Raw genomic sequence first — 20818 nt, 5'->3', positions numbered from 1 at the left:
AGGGAACTACATACACGCACAAACCCACACACACAGGGATACCAAGAACTACGCACAATGTGGGCACGGTGCTCCGGAAACACCCTCACTGACCCAAAGATTCCAACACACGCCGATTGTCACCCAGACACAAAGGCTGAGGTCAGAACACACGGTGGCATGCCTGCAAACACACAGGCTCACACAACCTCAGAGACACACCCACTCTCTCACACACACGCAGCCACACTGGAACACACATCTACAATCCTCTCACCCACCCTCTGAGCTTCTCCGCCCCTCATGAATAAGGTAGGGGCTGATGGCAGGCTTAGAAGGCTACAAATTTACTGACACACAGACAAGCTTAACAATCAGCAATGCACTGTTAGAGGTGTGCAAACATGGGAACACACATCCTCTAACAGACCCACTCCTGGCATGGGAGGCAGTGCTGTCTCACATCGGGGGGGTCCCCAGCAGCTGTGATACAACAGAGAGGAGTCTCAGATCTGGGGGTTCCCAGGGGCTGTGAGGCTGGCAAGGGGAGTCTCAGATCTCGGGGTGCCCAGGGGCTGTGAGGCTGGCAAGGGGAGTCTCAGCTCTCAGGGTATCCAGAGGCCATGAAGCTGACGAGGGCACTGTGGCCCAGAGACTCAAAACTTAGCATTTCATTTAGTGAAAGACAAGGGCCTCCCAGGGCCTGGCTCAGAGGCTTTCGGGTCAGGCTGAGGTGCAGACGCCTTAGCACAAGGGACTCGACAGTGATGCTTCGTTTCGGGGGGTTGGGAACATTAGTGGGGGGCAGCTGTATTCTGTGACACCAGCCGAGAGCAGCAACGTTGAACCGAGATCACTTGAGCTGTCCTAGGACAAAAACACGTTGCCCGTGCGGCGGGGGTGAGCCCGTTTCCCAAACCTGTCATGCTGGAGTGCCCCTCACCCAGACCCACAGAAGAGCCATGCGTGACCGATGTTGGCTCAGCGAAAGATCTGCCCACACCCAACTGCGTCTCTCCAACATCCTGGGACCATCAGGGCTGCAGCACACCTGCCTAGAGTATTATGCTGCTAGTTTGTGCCACTCCTGGGATAAATTCCCTCCCCTTTTCCGGGGAGCAGGTGGCAGCAGAGCCGAAGGACATCCTGGCCCTTTCCTGGCATGGCAGACGAGTCCTGCGGTCTGGTTCTCTCCCCTACGAGGCCCTCGGGGCTGGGGAGGTGCCATGCATATTCATACGAATACTCACCTCCAACTTCCTCACCCCAATAAAGTTGGGCTGTCCTCCGACAGGCTAGTCTGCTACTGATATTCATCTGTGTCCATTCCTGGCCCAGGCCAGAGCAGTGCAGGGCATTGGATAGCCTGGTTTCACCTACACAGACGTGACTGCCACCCGTGGTGTGCTGGCTGGACACCAGCTGCTGTGACAGGTGTGTATAGGGCCAGGCTTCCATCTGTGTGTGGAACAGACTTTGCTGCGTGCACTGAGGCATGTGCGGCTGTGCACCACCCATAGACACACCCAGCTGCGCTGGGTGCGCTCTGCTAATCATCTGGCAGCTTTGGAATCTCCCCTGGGCAGCCGCCCGAGTGTTCAGCTTACAGGGAACACTGTGTAGGACCCCTGGATCTTGAGAAGTGTGTTATGAGGTGTGATGGAGTGGGGGATACCTGTGTATGTGAGTGACTCACAGAGGGTGTGGGGCTCCTGCTGAGGGTAACCCTGACAACCAGGTAACACCTTTGTACTGCAGACAAAGGAGGAGGTGGAGCCTGAGGGGTTTAAATTGGAACTGGGAGTTGGAAGCAGTTAGTCTGGGCTGAGGGAGAGAGAGACAAAGGAGGGGGCAAGGCCCCGGCTCTGGGGGCCCCTCGGGGCCTCCTCTCCTCAACATGGATTGGACTGGCTGTCTCTGCCTGCTGTACTGACTCCTCTGTATGATGCTGTGTCCTGTCGGCTAATAAACCCGCTGTTTTCCTGCTGAGTGAGAGACTCTCCTGCCTGCGGACAGGGTGCAGAGCTTGGGGACCCCAGAACCCCATCACACTGGTGTTAGGAGTGGGATGTTCTGCACCCCGAGGATGGAGCATCCAGCAGTAAGTGACTGGGGCCCCGGAAAAAGTGGGGCCTGCGAGACCCAGGTGTGCTGAAGGGCAGTGAGGTGCAGTTCCCCAAGGCGGAGGGGCCTGCAGCCAAACCCAGGCAACTGCGGTCGTGGTCCCTGAGAGCGGGTGTCACACTGAAGAAGGGGTTCCGCTGGGAGTCTGTTGGAGTCGGTCCCAGAGGGCGGAGGGGCCTACTGCCTAACCCCGGGCAGCTTGTGACCCACAAGGAGCCTGGCACACTGAGGCTGCGTCTACACGTGCACGCTACTTCGAAGTAGCGGCAGTAACTTCGAAATAGCGCCCGTCACGTCTACACGTGTTGGGCGCTATTTCGAAGTTGAAATCGACGTTAGGCGGCGAGACGTCGAAGTCGCTAACCCCATGAGCGGATGGGAATAGCGCCCTACTTCGACGTTCAACGTCGAAGTAGGGACAGTGTAGACGATCCGCGTCCCGCAACATCGAAATAGCGGGGTCCTCCATGGCGGCCATCAGCTGGGGGGTTGAGAGATACTCTCTCTCCAGCCCTTGCGGGGCTCTGTGGTCACCGTGGGCAGCAGCCCTTAGCCCAGGGCTTCTGGCTGCTGCTGCTGCAGCTGGGGGTCCGTGCTGCATATACAGGGTCTGCAACTAGTTGTTGGCTCTGTGTATCTTGCACTGTTTAATGAAAGTGTGTCTGAGAGGGGCCCTTTAAGGGAGCAACTTGCTGTTGAGTCCGCCCCGTGACCCTGTCTGCAGCTGTGCCTGGCTCCCTTATTTCGATGTGTGCTACTTTGGCGTGTAGACGTTCCCTCGCTGTGCCTATTTCGATGTTGGGCTGAGCAACGGGACGTTGCCAGCCCTGGAGGACGTGTAGACGTTATTCATCGAAATAGCCTATTTCGATGTCGCAACATCGAAATAAGCTATTTCGAAGTTGGGTGCACGTGTAGACGTAGCCTGAAGGGATTCTTCCAGGAATCGTGGGGTGCAGAGGGCATCAGCCTGAGATCCTGCAACCACGCTGAGCAACTCCGCTGTGAAGTGGCAGCACCTGGAAACTGAATCGAGATTAAAGAAGCTGGACAAGGCAGCGTGGATGTGCAGTGGCAGAGCTGAGGGATAAGGAGAATCCTGCAGAGGTGAGCCCGGATCGGGGCAGGGGACCCTGGACTGCATGGAGTTCTGAACCGAGTGGCCTGCCACAGCTCAAGGAGGGAAGGAGCGATTCCAACTCATCATCTACTAGTGGCCAAGACAGGCCTGCGAAGAGTTTTCCAGGCCTGGGCCGAGGAAGGTGCCTGTGTGTCTGTGCAGAAAAGCAGCTGATCCACTGGGAATGGCAAGTTGTCTGTGAGAGAAGCTGCTCCACCTTCGGTGTGTGTGTGGAGACCAGCCCGGAGGCTGGGACAAAGGAGGGTGTCTCCCATTGTCTGTCTGTGTTGAACAGCAGCAGCAGCAGCCTGGGGAGAGAGCAGAGCCTGCATTTGGAAAAGGTGCCAATGAGGAAACTAGCCCATTGTCTGAGGAAGATTCCCCAGCCTGGGGTGGCTGGAGAAGGAACCACCAGGAAAAAGCATTCCAGGTGTGTCTCTGAATCCAGCCATGGGGGCTGGAGCAGAGGGAATGGCTCTGGGATGGGCAGTGGTATTCCTGCTAAGGACACTGGTCCTTGGTGCAAGAAAAGTGCTTCTGCTTCTGGGGAAGTGAAGCCTTTGCCTGAGCCTATGGGGGCTCAAGATGGAGCCAAGATCCCAGAGCTGGATCTGAGGGCAGCTGAAGCCCAGATGGGAAGTGGGCCTGCCTCTGTGTCTCTCAGGGGGGATGATGCTTTAACTCGGTCTGATCCAGTTAGTATCATCAGGGAATCCGAGACCAGATGATTCTGGTACTTGTTCTTTGCCTGATGCTGAGGTGTTATTGGGAGGGGGTGAGAGGACTCTGTCCTACCAGAGTCATCCTCTTGCCAGGACACAAGAACAGACAGGCAATGGAGTTACGCTGACTGATGAAGATAAAGGAGCTGGTAGCAGAAGGGAGGAAAGGGATCCTAACCTTCTGTCCGGTGGTACTGGCTGTCTGCCTGGAGGGGGATTACATGGAAATCTGCCTAATGGGCCAGAAGTGATCCTGGGTGTAGGTGAAACCCAGGAGCTGGTTGTGGCTCAAGGGAGCAGTGCCGCTGTGGAGCCAGACAGGGGTGAGTTGTTGTTTGGGGGAGCTCTTGAGGAAAAAAATTTCCCTAAAACTTTTCCTAACCCGTCTGTGGGGACTGCAGAAAATGGGAATAAGGTGGAGAAGAGTGAACAGGAAAGGTGCTTGTCTGTAAGAGCCAGAGCAGCCCTTTGCCTGGGGAGAAGTTTGTTTCAGCCCCTGATGGCCAGGACCTGCCTGAGTGTGAAACCACTGGCTGTGCTCTGGAAGGGTCCAAAGCAGGCAGTGTAAAAGTTTCTCAGGAATTGGAAGCTGGTGCAAGTAAAGTAAAAACTATCAGGGAATGTGAGCAGCCCTGTGAGAACCAAGTAAAACAGCTGCACAGCCAATCTCTGTAGGATGCGGGAGAGGTTCAGCAATTCCCCATCTCCAAATGCTAGAAACACTTATATTCTCACACTGGACTCCAATTCTAATTCCACGGGGAGGCAGAAGTTGGAGGTAAAAGGACAAAGAAGCTGTGGGCCTGGTGGGCCAGTAAGGGATAAACAGGGATTCCTTCATGTGGATTCTGCGTCTGGGACTCACAAAACAACTCTCAGAAAGCAGTTTGGTTTGCAAATTTCCAGACTGGCTGGAAGGGGGCCCGTCTCCCTGAGATCATCAATGGCCCAGCTCTTGTTAGAAGGGAGGGCACACCCAGAGAGATCAGATTTCCACGCCAGTGGGCAAGGGAGAAGATTAGAACTTGACGGTGCTAAGAAAGGCCTCAGCCATTTATCCCCAAAATACCAGATTCTCAAGGAGGTTACACAAAAGTTGTGGTCTACCAAAGAGCAACGTAAATGTACAGTTGCAATGGGTTTGTTCTGTTACTCACGCTGACTGCTGTAACCAAGGGGTGCTGCTACCAAAAGCTGTAGAATTGTACCATGCACTGAATGTTTGAAAAGAGCCATGTGACATGATGACATTGATGTAGAAGCATGAATTGTATGTTAAAGGAGTCTGTAACTCTGAAATGTCACCATTGTTCCCTGTAACTAGTCTTGCAACCTCTGACATGAGAAGGAACATTCCAAACCTATTGTGTGGCATGGAAGGGGAAACTAAGGCACACAGCCATTGTGGTGGTCTGGCTAAATGCCAAGGATGGAAGCATTTGTACCTTCCGTCACTGGACTGTAACTGAATTCCAGACATTTGCTGAAGCAGCTGTGTGGGCTGGTAGTCAGATGGGGCAGGACCCAGACCACAAAAGACCTGTTTGATCTGTTGGTGCTGCAGCATCTGTATGGGCTCTGCCCGCCCGACTTGAGAATGTGGCTAACGGACCGGGGCCAAAGCAGCGAGACCAACCAACCCAAGGGAACTAAAGGGACTTGCCCGGCTGCATCACATGAAAAGGGCCAAAACCAAGCTCCTGACTTGGAGCCTCCCCCAATAGGACTATGACGTGGAGGTGGTGCACATCGAGGGGAGAACAGAGGGTACAGCCGATGCCCTGTCACAAGGGGAGAGCCCCGAACTTCCCCAGGTCACCAGTTGAGTGACCCCACTCAGTTCGGTCTGGAAGGGGGGAGAGATGTGATGGAGTAGGGGATACCTGTGTATGTGAGTGACTCACAGAGGGTGTGGGGCTCCTGCTGAGGGTAACCCTGACAACCAGGTAACACCTTTGTACTGCAGACAAAGGAGGAGGTGGAGCCTGAGGGGTTTAAATTGGAACTGGGAGTTGGAAGCAGTTAGTCTGGGCTGAGGGAGAGAGAGACAAAGGAGGGGGCAAGGCCCCGGCTCTGGGGGCCCCTCGGGGCCTCCTCTCCTCAACATGGATTGGACTGGCTGTCTCTGCCTGCTGTACTGACTCCTCTGTATGATGCTGTGTCCTGTCGGCTAATAAACCCGCTGTTTTCCTGCTGAGTGAGAGACTCTCCTGCCTGCAGACAGGGTGCAGAGCTTGGGGACCCCAGAACCCCATCACATGAGGGGGTTGTGGTGTTTCTGGCTGTCTGCTTTGAATTGGCGTGTCCTGGCCTGGGGGGTATCTTGCTTCTGATGGTGAACTTGGGAGGTTGTTGTGTCACCTGCACACCTCTTGGGTGTGGGTCACTGTCCCATGGAGTGGCACCTAGACCACTTCACAGAGGAAGAACGAGCCTCCTCCACAGCCTTAGCGGCAAGGCAGCTGTTTTTCAGCTCAAACTGTAGAGACTCCTGCGTGAAGCTCCAGAGGTCCCAGGTCTGAGTCCACCTGTGGGCGGTTACAGTGTGAAGGCCAAAAGAGAGAGTTCTGGAAAGAGTTCCTTGGAGTGTGGGTTGTGGGGTGTTAGCTTAACAGGCAGCAGATTTAGAACACCCAAAAGGAAGTATTTCTTCACCTTGTGTGCAGTTGAGCTGTGGAACTCCTAGCCAGAGGATGTTGTTTAGTCCAGTAATATAACAATGTTCAGAAAAGACCGTGGAGGGTAGTTCCATCAGTGGCTGTTAGCCGTGGAGGGTAGTTCCATCAGTGGCTGTTAGCCATGATGGGCAGGAATAAATGTCCCAGCCTCTGTTTGCTCCACGGCTTTGTCCACTGTGGGAAGACTGGATGCTGGGCTAGGTGGACCTTTATTCTGACCGTTATGTTCTTAACTTGTGGTGAGTGGTTTTATTTCTGTATTGAAGCAAGTGCTCGCGGGGTATTTGTCTGAACCATCCCACAACACAATCAACTTCTCCGGCAGGGTGACCTTTTGGGGTGCCAGCGGTTTCAAGCGCATTGAGGACATCATGCACTAAATGCCTGGCGGTAGATAACAGATTTGTTGGTGCATTTGGGTGTGGGGGGGTGACTGGATCTGTGACAGTCACTGGTATGATCCATGGGTTTCCCATGTATGCTTGTCTGAAGGGGTCTGTGGCTGAAGCTGATCTAGGTGCCCAGGAAGTTGACGCCAACGTGGAAGTGTTCTTGCCATGGTTGTTGAAGTTGTGGTGGAAATCAGTGAGGGAGGTTGGGCTGTCTTCCCATGGGAGGAAAATGTCTTCAGTGTTGTCGGGTACAGGTTGAGCTTCTCTAATCCAGAACTCTCTCATCCAGCAACATCCATAATCCAGCATCAGTTTAGTTAGCTGGATGTCCATTTGTCATGGGAAGTTTCCTGTGTCCCATAAAGTTTGTTCACAGACACGAGTCCTGTCCTGTGGTGTTGTTTAGATATAATTTACCCCAAAATGTCTTTAAGAGCCAGGTAAGCAGTGGGACTGTTGGTAATGCGCTAGACAATATGGACCTCCCATGATCCAGCAAATTCTCTTGTCCGGCATCGGTCAGTTCTCGAGGGTACTGACCGAGAGAGGTTCAACATTTTCATAAATGCATCTGGGAGGTGACCCTGCAGATGGGGAGCCAACCTCGTCTCCATGGTTTGGACCAAGTGTTTGCTATTGAACATAAAACTGTAAGGTCTGGGGATGAACCAACTTCTTTTGGCAACACATCCGGGGTGGCTTTCCTAGGCTTGTCCATCATCCTGTAAATCTCTGAGGCCGGTGGCCCTGTGAGCAGGGCTGGTGAAATGAGACCAGTTGTTGACGCTGCATAGCTGGTGGAGGAAGGTGGAGATGTCCTGGGGGGAGATTCCTTCTGAGGGTGGTTCCGCGCTTGTCCCAAAGTGACCTCTCCAAAGAACACCCCCCAGTCCTGGGCCTCGGAGGAGACCCGCATGATACCGTCAAAGGACGAGTGTCGGATTTTCCCCTTGGAAAGTCTGTTAAGATATAGAATCAAAGGACTGGTGTGATGGAGTTGGGGGTGCATGTGAGAGAGTCAGGCTGGATATGTGTGTGTGACAGGCAGAGCAGCTCACAGGGGTAAGGATGACCCCCTGGGGCTGTGACTTCGGCTGGCAGGTAACACCTCTGACCTGAACAAAGAGCAGGGAGGAGCAGAACTGGGTTTGAATTGGAGGCGGCAGTTAGCAGCTGTGGGGAGAGGGAGATGGAAGGCAGGCAGCCTGGCGAGGGGGGAAGCTACACCCCAGCTGGGGCACCCCTTGGGCTCCTCTCCCCAGGGTGGGTTGGAATGACTGTCTCTGACTGCTGCACTGACACCTCTGTGCTGAGCTGGGCCTCTGTCAACGAATAAACTTCCCATTCTACCTGCTGAGTGAGAGTCACGCCTGCCTGCGGACGGGGTGCAGAGCTTGGGGACCCCTGAGCTCCATCACAACTGGCAAGGACCTGGAGAGGTCATCTTGTCCTGCCCTCGTGCTCACAGCAGGGTTAGGTATTATCTAGACCATCCTGTTACCAGACTCGCCTGTTACTCTGGGGTACGCTCATTTATTTCGGGTTACGGGGGGGAGAGGCGAACATTTCTACCGGTGTGCTGCTTGTGAGACTAGTGTTCCTAAGGAGCTTTACTTCTCCCTTCTGCGAATTCTCTCCCAATCGAGTTGTTCTGCCTGTTCGACTAATAACCCACTCGATGGGCAAACCCCACAGGACTTCTGGGCACCACAGGGATCTCTTAGCTTAGGTACAAGAAGCGTTGGGGCAGAGTGAATGGGGAAGCCAAAACAACCCCCCTGAGGAAGAGTGAGCCAGAGAGGAAGAAAAAGAGAGAAGCAACCAGTGTAGCAAGGAAAGCTATTTGTTTCTGGGGAGTGAATACATATGTAAGTGCAAACCGAGGCGAGACAATAGACAGATTATGCCTGGCTGTGGGTGATGTTCCTTGAAGGAGCTCACAGTGCAAGGAGGCAGTTTCAGTACTTTGGGTATCAATAGGCTCCATTACTAGAATTGGTCGGATAATGACTAATCTGGGCTGGGTTCATGAGCACCTGGAGCAGAGATTCCCCCTCAGGCAGTGCCTCTAGTCTTCCAGTATCCCAGAGTTCAGTGCGGTTCCTGCTTTGGACATGCTGGTCTCCATTCAGTATGCTAATAGAGATGTCTTCCTGTTGCTTAATCCAGTCAACCTTGCTGGTGGGATTTAGGTGTGTCCATCCCTGCCAATTTCAGTGCTTTGTCTTTGCTTCAAGCAAATGTTCAGGGGAAGGGAATTTGTTTTCCATGAGTATCACTCCCTGGCTCCCCAACAGCACAGGCCTCACAGCTGGTCACGCTCTGGATCCCCAAAAACACAGAGCTGGTAGGTAACTAGTCCTGACAGATGTGTGTCTGACCTACTCTTAAAAACCTACAATGATGGAGAGTCGGAGGTCTCCCTTAGGTAATGTATTGCAGTGCGTAATTACCCCAATGAGAAATTTTTCCTCCTGTGCACCCTACACCACCTTGCATTTGAAGCCCAATAAGGAGAATAATTTACCTTTTTCCACCTAGTAACAACCTTTCACGTAATTGAAAACTGGTTCCCTGTCTCTTCTCATTCTTTTCTCCAGACTAAACACAGTGTTTTTCATCTTAAAATCATGTAGAATCACAGCTTAGGGTTGGAAGAGACCTCAGGAGCTTGTCCAGTTCACCCCCTTGCTCTAAGCGGAACCAACCCCAGCTGCGACCCCTCTTCTCTCACGGGTCATGTTCTCTAGATCTTTCGTCATTCTGTTGCTCTTCTCTGGACTTTCTCCAATTTGTCCACATTTTTCCTGAAATGGGGCACCCAGAACTTGACACAAGCCTCCAGTGGAGGCCTGACCAGCTTAGAGGACTTCTCCTGACTTGCTCACAACACTCCAGCTGATACAGCCCAGGATGATGTTTGCTTTTTTTTTTTTGCAGGTGTTGCATTGTTGACTCATATTCAGCTTGTGATGCACTGTGACCCCCCAGCGCCCTTCCTGCAGCACTCCTACCTAGGGAGTCGCTTCCTATCTCGTGAGTGCTTTGCACGCGTCCTCCTGGAGTTTCATCCTATTTACTCCAGAGCACTTCTCTGGTCTATCCAGCTCATTTTGCATGCGTGCTCACCCCCCCACCCCCACCCCACTGGCTGGCTCTGCCTTGCTTGTAGCTGGGACACTTGAAAAGCCTTTCCCAGCTCTCTGGGGCTGCACAGCTGGTCTCTCTCCCCAGCAGAAGCTGGTCCATAACACGTCACTTCGCCCTCCTCTCTGCCCCATTTTTTATGTGGCTTTGCAAATGCTGCACCCAAAATGCCTGAAGTTCTGCTTTCCCCTCACTGGGTCACCTTCCAATCCCAGTCGGATGCTGACCTCTGCTGCAGTGATTGTGTTGTGCGCAGTCCTGGGAAGAGCCCCCTACAGCCCTCCCCGCCAGCTCTTCACATTAGGTATAGGTTGGAAATCAACAATAATCTATAATCAGCAAAGAACTGGACACCAGGATGCAGGGGTGTCTCAGATCTGGGGATTCCAGGGGCCGTGGTATGGCAGAGAGGATGCAGTGATCTTGCAGTGCTGGGGTGCAACACAGCTGTTATCTTGGTGACTCTGTGTCTAGGCAGCTTTTGGCCGAACAGTCCCTGATCTTGGTGACTCTGGGTCTGGGCAGGACCCTGATCTCAGTGACTCTGTGTCTGGGGAGCGCCCGGCCCAATGGGGCCCTGGTCTGAGATGTAGTGGTGGATGTGTCTGGCCCGCGGAGTAACTAAGGAGGACCCCCCTGCTGTCTGTAACCTAAGCTGGCTGGTAACACCTCTCTTCCTGAACAAAGAGCCTGGAGGAGCCCAGCAGGGTTTGAATTTGGGAGAGGCAGTTGGAAGCTGGGGGTGGAAAAAAGGGGAATGCAGCTAGCCAGTGCTGAGGGGAGGCTAGACCCCAGATGGTAATACCCCGCCAGCCTCCTCTCCCCAGGATGGATTGGAGTGACTGTCTCTGCCTGCTGTACTGATAGCTCTGCACTGCGCCGTGTCTCTGTCGACTAATAAACTTCCTGTCCTACCTGCTGAGTGAGAGTCACTCTTGCCTGTGGTTGGGCTGCAGTGCGTAGGACTCCTGAGCCCCATTACAGCTGGTGGCAGCAGTGGGATGCACTGCACCCAGGGATGGACTCGATCTCAGGGACTGTGTCCAGGCAGCACCCAGCCCAATGGTTCCTGATCTGTGTGACTCTGTGGCTGGGCAGTGCTGTGCCAGTCACAAGATCATCTCTCTTTTGGCTCAGGGGGTGTGGGGAGGGAGGGGGGCAGAGACCTGCCAAAGCTCCCGACTCTGGGGGCCCGGGCTCTGGGGAAAGCAGGCCCTCGCCGGATTTGGGGATGATGTGCTAGTCAGGGTCCTGGGTTGACACCTACTGACTCCCCGCGCCCCTCTCTCTCGCTCTCTCTCTCTCTGCAGATTTCTCTCTCGGATCCTTTTGTACTGATTGATCCGTTTTTTATAGCCTCAAGAAGGAACCAGCCAACGGGGCCCAGCCATTGCGACCTCCCTCCCACACCTCCACACTGTGGCAAGGGACCTTCTGTGGCCCTCTGCCACCTTCTGGGCCCCTCCATTCCCCCTCTCCGGGCCTCTCTCACAAGGTCCTCCGTACCCCCATCCTCTGCCACGTCCTGGTGCCCCTCTGCATCTGCCATCTTCCCCCCGCACCCAGCCCCACACATCTCTGTGCCCTCAGATGCCCCCCATCTCCCTCCTCATTTAGGGCCATCTTCTGGGGCCCCTCCACACCCCTCCATCCTCCCCACACCCCAGGGCTGCTCCCTGGCCCCATTTCCCAGCATATCCCCCCACCCCGCTCCCCACACAGACCATGTACCACCTGCTGACTGTCCTCCTCTGCGCCACCCTGGAGGCCCTGAGCTGCCAGCCCGCCCTGGCGGTGCTCCAAGCCCCACGCCCTGCCAACCACACCCGGGCACTGCCCAGTCTGCTGGCCCACCTCAAGCGGCTGGCGGGGGTCAACGGCACGGGGGCAGGGGGCGGGGGCGGGGGGGGCAGGGCAGCCGAGACCTGCCTGGGCTACTATGACGTCATGGGCCAGTATGACGACGCCTTCAACTGCACCACGGGCGGCTACCGCTTCTGCTGCGGCACCTGCCACTACCGCTTCTGCTGCGACCACCGGGCCATGCGGCTGGAGCAGGGCCGCTGCACCAACGTGGAGACCCCCTTCTGGGCCCACACCCAGGCCAGCAGCACGGCTGGGCCAGGGGGCCGAGGGCCGGGGAACTCTGAGGCTGCCCGGCAGCAAACCAACAGCACCGTCTACGTCGTCTGCGGCGTCATCAGCTTCACCCTGGCTGTGGGGCTGGGCATCAAGGTGGCCTTCGGCAAGGCATCCCGCCGGCCCCAGGGACGGGAGATCAACATGCCCAGGTCAGGGGGCGCGGCTGGGGCAGGGAAGGGGGAGTGGGGGCCGGGGGAAGGGGAGTCTGGGGGGCCAGGGAAACGTGTGGGATGGAGAATCGGGGGCCATGGGGGGGTTTGGGGACCAGAGGGAGGGGGCCATGGGGAGGCAGCAGGGCAGAGAGCGGTGCTGGGTGTGGGGCCTGGCAGTGGGGTGGGGTGGGGACAGGAGAGTGGGAGGCACCCAAAGGGGAGGCCGGGCAGCACAGGCCCAAGGTCTGAGCCCACAGACCCCTCGTGCTGAGGCTGGGTGACACAGCCCCACTGGCTGGCGGAGGGGTGGGGGGGCTCTGGCTGGGGGAGCTGTGTCACCTCTGGGTGTCTGACAGGTGCTGCCCCCCCCACCCCCAGGGCTCTGGTTGACATTCTCAGGCACCAGGCTGGGACCAGCTCACGCTCAGAGCGCAGCAACAGCACCACCCTCAACTCAGTGTCCCAGGACAACGGCCCGGCCCGGCCCCCGAAGAACCTCTACAACACCATCAAACCCTGCCAGAGCAACCACGGTAGCACAGCAGTGCTGGGGCCAGCAGGGGGCGCTGGGCTGCAGGGAGTGGGGAGGGGCCAGCAGGGGGCGCTGGGCGGAAGGGAGAAGGGTGGGGGCCCAGCAGGGGCGCTGGATGGTAGGGAGAAGGGTGGGGGCCCAGCAGGGGGTGCTGGGCAGAAGGGAGATGGGTGGGGGCCCAGCGGGGGCGCTGGATGGTAGGGAGAAGGGTGGGGGCCCAGCAGGGGGCACTGGGCAGAAGGGAGAAGGGTGGGGGCCCAGCAGGGGGTGCTGGGCAGAAGGGAGATGGGTGGGGGCCCAGCGGGGGCACTGGATGGTAGGGAGAGGGGTGGGAGCCCAGCAGGGGCGCTGGATGGTAGGGAGAGGGGTGGGGGCCCAGCAGGGGGCGCTGGGCGGAAGGGAGGTGGGTGGGGGCCCAGCAGGGGGCGCTGGATGGTAGGGAGAGGGGTGGGGGCCCAGCAGGGGGCGCTGGGCGGAAGGGAGATGGGTGGGAACTCAGCAGGGGGCGCTGGGAGGGAGGGAGATGGGTGGGGGCCCAGCAGGGGCGCTGGATGGTAGGGAGAGGGGTGGGGGCCCAGCAGGGGGCACTGGGAGGAAGGGAGATGGGTGGGAACTCAGCAGGGGGCGCTGGGAGGGAGGGAGATGGGTGGGGGCCCAGCAGGGGCGCTGGATGGTAGGGAGAGGGGTGGGAGCCCAGCAGGGGGTGCTGGATGGTAGGGAGAGGGGTGGGGGCCCAGCAGGGGCGCTGGATGGTAGGCAGAGGGGTGGGAGCCCAGCAGGGGGTGCTGGGCTGCAGGGAGAGGGGTGGGGGTGTTTCTCCAAGAACACTGGACTGCATTGTGGGGGAGGGTCATGCAATTTCCTTGGGGGGCCCCAGCATGCAGTGATCCTGGTGCCCCCCCCCCCTGCTCTGCAGGCTCTTTACTCACTGAGTGCCCTCCCCTGCCTTGCTGCCTTCCATGGGGAAGCCTGGCCATGCCCAGGGGCGTGGCTAGCAGCCCGTGGGGTACACCCTTGGCTGTCACCCCCTGTCTGAGCCCCACCTCCTCTGACCGCTGAACATGGGGGCAGGGAGGTGTTGTCTGAGCAGCCTGCAGGGAAGCTGGGTGTTGAGTCTGGTTGAGTTCACCACTCAGGAAATGCATGTTCCAGAGAGAGCAGCCTATGTGACTCCTGGGTCTGATCTCGGGGGCAGGTAGGAGGCGGGACATCAGGGTCCATGGGCCCATGGGTCTGATCGAGGAGCAGGGGGACAGAATATTGGGGTTCCTGGGCCCTTGGGTCTAATCTGGGGGGACAGGGAGGGGATGGGATATCAGGATACATAGATCCATGGGTCTAGTCAGGGGGCAGAAAGGGGGCAGGATATTGGGATACATGGGCCTGTGGGTGTAATCTGGGGGGCAGGGAGGGGCGGGATATTGGGGTAGATTAGCCCATGAGTCTGATCGTGAGGGAGCAGTGAAGAGGGTGGGACCAGGGGGCTCCCAGCAGAGGCAGCTGCAGGGGCCAGTATCCCAGGGCAGTGATGAAGGGGTTTGGGGTGGATTATGGGGCCCAGAGCCTCACCCCTCCATGCAGCCACTCCCAAATGCTCAGTCCTCCCCTACAGTCAAGGAGCCCCATTCCCAGGGGACTGGGATCACCCTATCTGGGGGCTGGTCAGCCCAGCCTTTCCCTCCACCAGGGCCCCTCGGGATGCAGGTGGATGGACAGAGGCCAAACAAACTCATGTCAGGCCTGGAGCTATTAAACAGGCCTGGGAATGGCTGGCCTGGGATTAGTGCCCCCTGGAGGGGACAGGCCCTGCCCCATTCCCTGCCCCGGAGCCAGCCCCTCTACCTCCATGTACTTGGGAAATGCTGTGATGTGCAGCCTGCGGTTTGGGGCTCAGGCGCAGGCGATGTGGTGCAGGGCATGGTGGGAGATCATGGCTTGCCATGGCAACCGGAGCTGACTGTCGGGGTGTCTGTGCTGGCAGAGCACTCATGGCGGGGCTGCCGGGGGGACTGAGTCATTATCTCCCCCCAGGGGATCGGCAATCTGCCTTGAGGCACGTCCCGTTGAAGGGGGTTATGGGGTCTTGGGGGAGGGGACCTATAGTCGGGGATGGGAAAAGCCACCGTTGGGGGGTGGCAACGGCAGTGCAGGCCGGAGGGGGATCAGGGAGGGGGCCCAGCAGCTGGGGGAGTGAAGGGAGTACAGGTGGGCAGGTGGATTGCTGTGGGGTCCTAGCATCCCCGGGGGGTGGGCAGGGGGCATGAGTTGGAGGGAGACGGGCAGGGCTGTCAATCTAGCTCCATCCTGTCTCACCTCACCCCTTGCAGGATCCCCCTTCACTCGCTGGCCCAAGCAGGTGCCTTGTGCTGCCATTACATGGTGGCTGCACCCCAGAGGTGGCTGCATTTGGGAAGCGACGCTGGGGGCATGTATCTCCGGCTGGGCTGAGCTCAGAGGTTGCTGGGCCACCCCCTGGGTCATGCGAGAGCCTGAAATCGTAGTCACGCCTAGCTGCCTGTGACACTCCTCTAGCCCCTGGGCTCCTCCCCCTCATCTCCTGACACACCCAGGGCACAGAAGGGGAAACTGAGGCAGGAAGTGCCAGGGGGGCCTGCGGCTGGGAATGCAGGGGCTGCAGCTGTCTGGTGTGCAGAGCCCGGGGTGACTGAACGCTGTGCCGTCTCTCAAGGGCCCCATTAATGGGGGACCAAGTGGGTGTTTTGGAGGCACTGGCTGTCCACTTGCCCTGGTCTTGTCCCCATCTCCCATGCCTGTGAACTGGGGCCCACTGAATATTGTGGGGGTGCAGATTCCCCCTTTGCTGCCCCCTACCCATAGCCCTGGGCGTTTGTCACCCCCCCTCCCTGCCCGAGCTGGGGGAGAGCCCAGGAGACCCGATGCTGGACGGGCTGTGCCCCGAGCTGGGCAGCTTGAGGAGAGACCCGGGTGACACCTAGTGGCTGTTTGGGGAATCAAAGGTTTCTTTACTGCTGGATTCCAGAGTATAAATCCCTCCTTCCCCGCACCCCACACCCCAATCCCCCATACTTCCCCTGCACCCCACACCGATTCCTCCCTCCCTTGCACCCCCATCTGCCCAATCCCTCCATCCTTCCCTTTCCTCCACCCCACAGCTACTCAGTCCCTCCCTCCCCTGTACTCCCCACACCCCTCCATCCCTCCCCTGAACCCCCACCCTTCTGTCGCCTATACCCCAATCTCTCCCTCCTTCCCTTGCACTCCATATGCCAGTGATCTCTCTGTCCCTCCCTCCCCTACACCCCACATCGCCCCATCCCTCTCTCCCTCCATCCCACTCCTGCCCCCTCACTTTCCTGCAGGCCCCAGAGGTGTCCAACCTCACACCTTACCTTAAAGTGGTTAACAACAGAGAGCCCCAGGCCAGTCCTTGTGGGGCTGGGGCAATGGGATCCTGTCTGTGTGGGGCTGGGGCAATGGGGTGGCTGGTCTCTGCCCTCATCAGACCCCACTTTGCTTTTCAGACACCCTGCACCACAACTACGTGCACCTCAATGTGAGCAGCCCGAAGCACCATGCCGCCACGCTGGGTAGGTGGGGGCCGGGGGCCAGGCCGGTGAGGGGGGGGGGGCTCAGGACCCAGTGCTGGGGGCCGGGGGGGTACCCTGTGCTCACCTGAGCATCCCCAGAGCCTCCAGACGGATTTCATCTCAAACATCATCCCTCCCCGCCCCCCGCTCCGGGTCTCCCCGTCCATCCATCCATCCGTCCCCGCCCCCCGCTCCCCACAAATGGTGTCCCCGACACTTCCTGTCCCTCCCCCCTGCAGACTGGCGAGTGCATCACACCCCGACCTCCGGCCTGAAGTACAACTCGCTCACCTGCTCCCGCTCCTTCCACAACCTCTCGCACCTGCCCCCGTCCTACGAGTCGGCCGTCAAGTCGGAGCTCAGCCGCTACTCCTCGCTCAAGAGGCTGGGTGAGCCGGGGGCCCTGCCGAGGGGAGCGGGGGTGCTCACAGCCTGACCTCATGGCTGCCACCAGCCTCTGGGACTTGCCTGGGGGCCAGGACTGGCTTCGGGGGGGGAAATGGGGCAGGGGCCTGTCCCCTCCAGGGGGGCGCTGGCTCCCACTTGGCCCCAGCGCAGGGCTTAGCTGGCTCAGGGGGCAGGGAATGGGGCAGAGCCTGTTCCCTCCAGGGGGTGCTGGCTCCCACTTTGGTCCCAGGCCAAGGCCTGTCCCCTCTAGGGGGGTGCTGGCTCCCCCTTGGCCCCAGGCCAAGGCCTGTGCTCTCCAGGGGCCACAGGCTGTTCCCGGAGCTCTTTGGTGGCCCATGTGTGAAATGGATTCAACCACAGCTGACCGGTCCGGCCATGGAGCCTGTGACCCTGCAAAGGAGAGTTTCTCACGTTGTCTGTTATCTCCTGTCTGCCCCCTGCCCCGTCCCTCTGCCCCCCGCACCTCTGTCTGTCGGCCTGTCTGTCTGGGCATCCCACCCCTCTGCCTTTGCCCCCCCGTCCCATCCCCCGCTGCACCTCCACTGCTACCTTTGCCCCGCCCCCAGCGGAGAAGGACATGGACGAGCTGTACCTGAAGCGGCGGCACCTGGCCGAGCTGACGAGGGGCACGCTGCCCCTGCACGCCATGAAGATGAACTATGAGCGCTATGGCGAGATGGCCCAGCACCCGCGGCGGGTGATGTCCCAGGAGCACATCCTCTCGGACGGGTACCGCACCAACCCCTACGAGTGCACCAGCCCCCGGGAGCGGGTCGTCTCCCACGAGCGGCTGCTCTCCCGCGAGGCCCTGCACTCCCAGGAGCCCTTGCTCTCACCCGAGCGCCTGCACCAGGGCACGGGGCCCTTCCAGGAGCTGCGGCTGGGCCACCAGAAGGCCCTGTCCCAGACCAACATCTGTGCCGCCGGCACCCCGCTGCTCGACCGCCACCAGGGGCTCAAGATGAACTCCCACCCCCCCTCTGCCAACTCCTCCCAGGCCGCCTGGGAGGTGGGCAGCAACCACACAGTCAGCCGGCGCCAGGGCTTCGGCGCCCGCCGCCAGAGCACCATTGAGCAGCTGCAGTTCATCCCCGGGCACCACCCCAGCCAGCACCTCCGCACCGGCAGCAAGAACGAGGTCACCGTGTGAAGGCCTGGCTCAGGCGGACTCAACATTCCAAGGCCATAGCTCTCTTCCTCATGTTGTGTGTCAACCCCATCCTTCCCATCTGATTCCCAGACCAGGCAGCCTGTCCTCTGCCCACCAAAGTGGCCGGGCAACTTGGAAGCCTTTGATGGCATCTGCCTTTGAGGACCTCAGCACCGTGGGCCCTGTCCACTTTTGATGATGTCAGGATCGCGTTGAACCCGTCCACGCAGGATGGCATCAGCCCCTTGGAGTCCGTCGATCTCAAGTGGTGTCAAAATTGCCTCGTCTCTGCCCACATGAGAGGATGTCGGTATCCCGGGCTTTGGCGACTTTTTGATGACGTTGAGATTGTTTTGAGCTGCTCCACGATGGACGACCTCTGTGCTGGCCTTCTCAATTTCTGCTGATGTCAAGGTTGCCTCAAGCCCGTTCTTGTGGGGTGACATCAGTATCGCGGGCCCTGCCAACGTTTGATGTCCAGTTTGTGTCGGGTCCGTCCCCATTGGATGACATCAGCATCTGGGGCTCCACTGATGTGGGACGGTGTCACGATTGCTTTGAGCCCACCCTTGTTTGATGATGTCAAATTGCATCGGGCCTATCCACCTGGGATGACGTCAACGCTGGGGGCCCGGCTGCTGATGTTAGGACAATTGGGTCAGTGCTGTGGTTTCATCGACGTCTGATTTCCATCAGGACCATCCGTCCTGTGGACTTTTGATGATTGTGATGATGATATCTGCACTGGCCCTCTGCGATGACATCTGCACTGTGGCCTTTGTCTACGTTTGATGAAGTCAGTGCCATTGAGCTTGTCAACCTGTGATGATGTAAACACTGTGGGTCAACATTTGAGGATGCCTAGAGGGCTCTGAACCCCCCTGTCATCAGTGCCCTCCCCATCTGGTGACATCAACACTGTGGACCTTGGCAGTGATTAATTATGCGGGTGCTGCAGGCCTACTCGACATCTGACGAGGTCATTGCCATCCCCACTTGATGGTCTCAACACAGTGGAGTTGTCAAGCATGGCTGACACCATTGTGCTGGACATCTGCCCTTTGGTATTAGCATTGGCCAGCAGCTCAATCTCTAATGACAACACCCATTCAGGGGGTGTTGTGTCACTCATGATGTCATGTTCAGGAGGCCCGGCACTGCCAAGCCTGGACAATCCTTCACGATGTCAGCTCTGGCAGCCACATCAACATCCAATCAAGACTGTTGGGGCTGTCAACTTTCGATGACATGAGCATGGTGGGCTTGGTCCATGACTGTTGGTGTCCAGGTTGTTGGCCTCTGTTGACCAGCAGTGCTCTGTAAGGTCAGCGCTGTTGATATTCGGTGATGTCAGCTCTGTGGACCTGGCTTGGTTTTTTTGATGACATCCATACTGGGGGCCTTGTCCATCTTAGATGACGTCAGTGCCGTGGGCCCCATCCACTTTCTGATGACGTCACCACTGTGGACCCAGTCCCCTTTTTATGACATCACAGTGGCGGACACGGGGCCACTTTTTGATGCCATCACGGCCAGGGGCATGGCCCGCCTTTTGGGACTCAGCGCTGCCCTGTGACGTCACAACCGCCGGCCCCATCGCTGTCCGTTTGACGGGGATGCCATGGTGCCTTCCGATGACATCACTGCTCCCCCCCAGCAGGCCGGACGTCCTCCAGTGCTGGGGTGGGAGTGAGCGGTGGCCCCAGCGCACGGCCCCCCACCCCTGGATCTCACAGCCGGGGCTGGAAGCGCATCTACCCCCCATCCCACCCCACCGCTGCCCCCCATGTACATATCTTTATATAGCACTCTCTGGTTTCTCTCTTCCAGTGCTTTGGATTTCCACCCCCTGCACTGCCATGGGGCCGGGGAGCGCCAGCCCCCACCCCTCCAGCACACGTGAATGTAGTTTGAACAGTCTCAGCTCTTTTGAAACCTGCCCCCCTCTCTCTCCAAGAGCGTGGGTCACCCTCACGCCGGCGGGGGGGACAGACCAGGTCTTCTCATGCCTTTCTCTTTCGTTCCCTTCCATCCTTCGCAGGCCGCTTGTCTGGCCCCGGAGCTTAGAGGTCATCACCCAGTAGAGTTCTAACGGGTCTCGAACCTTTCCATCTCTTCGTCCTCTGCGCGTCAGGCCCTGCTCGCCTGCCACCAAAACCTTCTCCCCTTCCATGCTGAAAGGGACCAGGACCAGGACCAGGCCATGGCTGATTATATGCACTACGTGGTACAGCCAGGCACTGCCCAGATCCACTTGCTGTGATCAGGGCCCCATCGCACCAGGCACTGCCAGACACAATCTCGCCCCCGACAGAGACCTCCATCAAAATAACAGAGAGGTGGCCGTGTCAGTCTGTACCCCGACAAAACAAAGCAGCAGAAATGTAGCACTTGAAAGACTAACAAAATGATATATTTGGCGATGAGCTTTCATGGGACGGACCTGAAGAAGTGGGTCATTTCAAGTGCTACATTTCTGCTGCTTCGTCTCCCTCAAAATAAACATATCAAAACCAACTGGAAGCCAGGCTAACTGGCTGGGCTCCCTCCGCCTTGCGTGGCTACACCCCGGCCAGCAGTGTATCGGCTCTGGACCACTAGTCCTGGCGCTACACAATCCCATTCTTCTCCAGAGGGCTTTGGCATGGCTTCTGGTCTGGCAGGTCCGGCCTCCAGGTTTTTAAAGGGACTGTGGAGCAGGTA

The 20818-nt window shown here is 58.1% G+C and overlaps 1 protein-coding gene across 1 annotated transcript; it reads left to right on the top strand.

Moving 5' to 3' along the window:
• The first annotated feature begins 11887 nt into the window (after positions 1-11887).
• Positions 11888-18115, top strand: SHISA7 (shisa family member 7). The gene is made up of 5 exons (XM_075017900.1): positions 11888-12453; positions 12835-12989; positions 16492-16557; positions 16797-16946; positions 17532-18115. The coding sequence occupies exons 1-5, from the start codon at positions 11888-11890 to the stop codon at positions 18113-18115; spliced, it is 1521 nt and encodes a 506-aa protein (XP_074874001.1).
• Positions 18116-20818: the final 2703 nt, after the last annotated feature.

This window comes from Carettochelys insculpta, chromosome 22, assembly GCF_033958435.1.
Source record: "Carettochelys insculpta isolate YL-2023 chromosome 22, ASM3395843v1, whole genome shotgun sequence".
Lineage (NCBI taxonomy): Eukaryota > Metazoa > Chordata > Testudines > Carettochelyidae > Carettochelys > Carettochelys insculpta.
The sequence above is the reverse complement of the archived record's forward strand: the minus strand, read 5'-3'. Positions and strand labels throughout refer to the sequence as shown.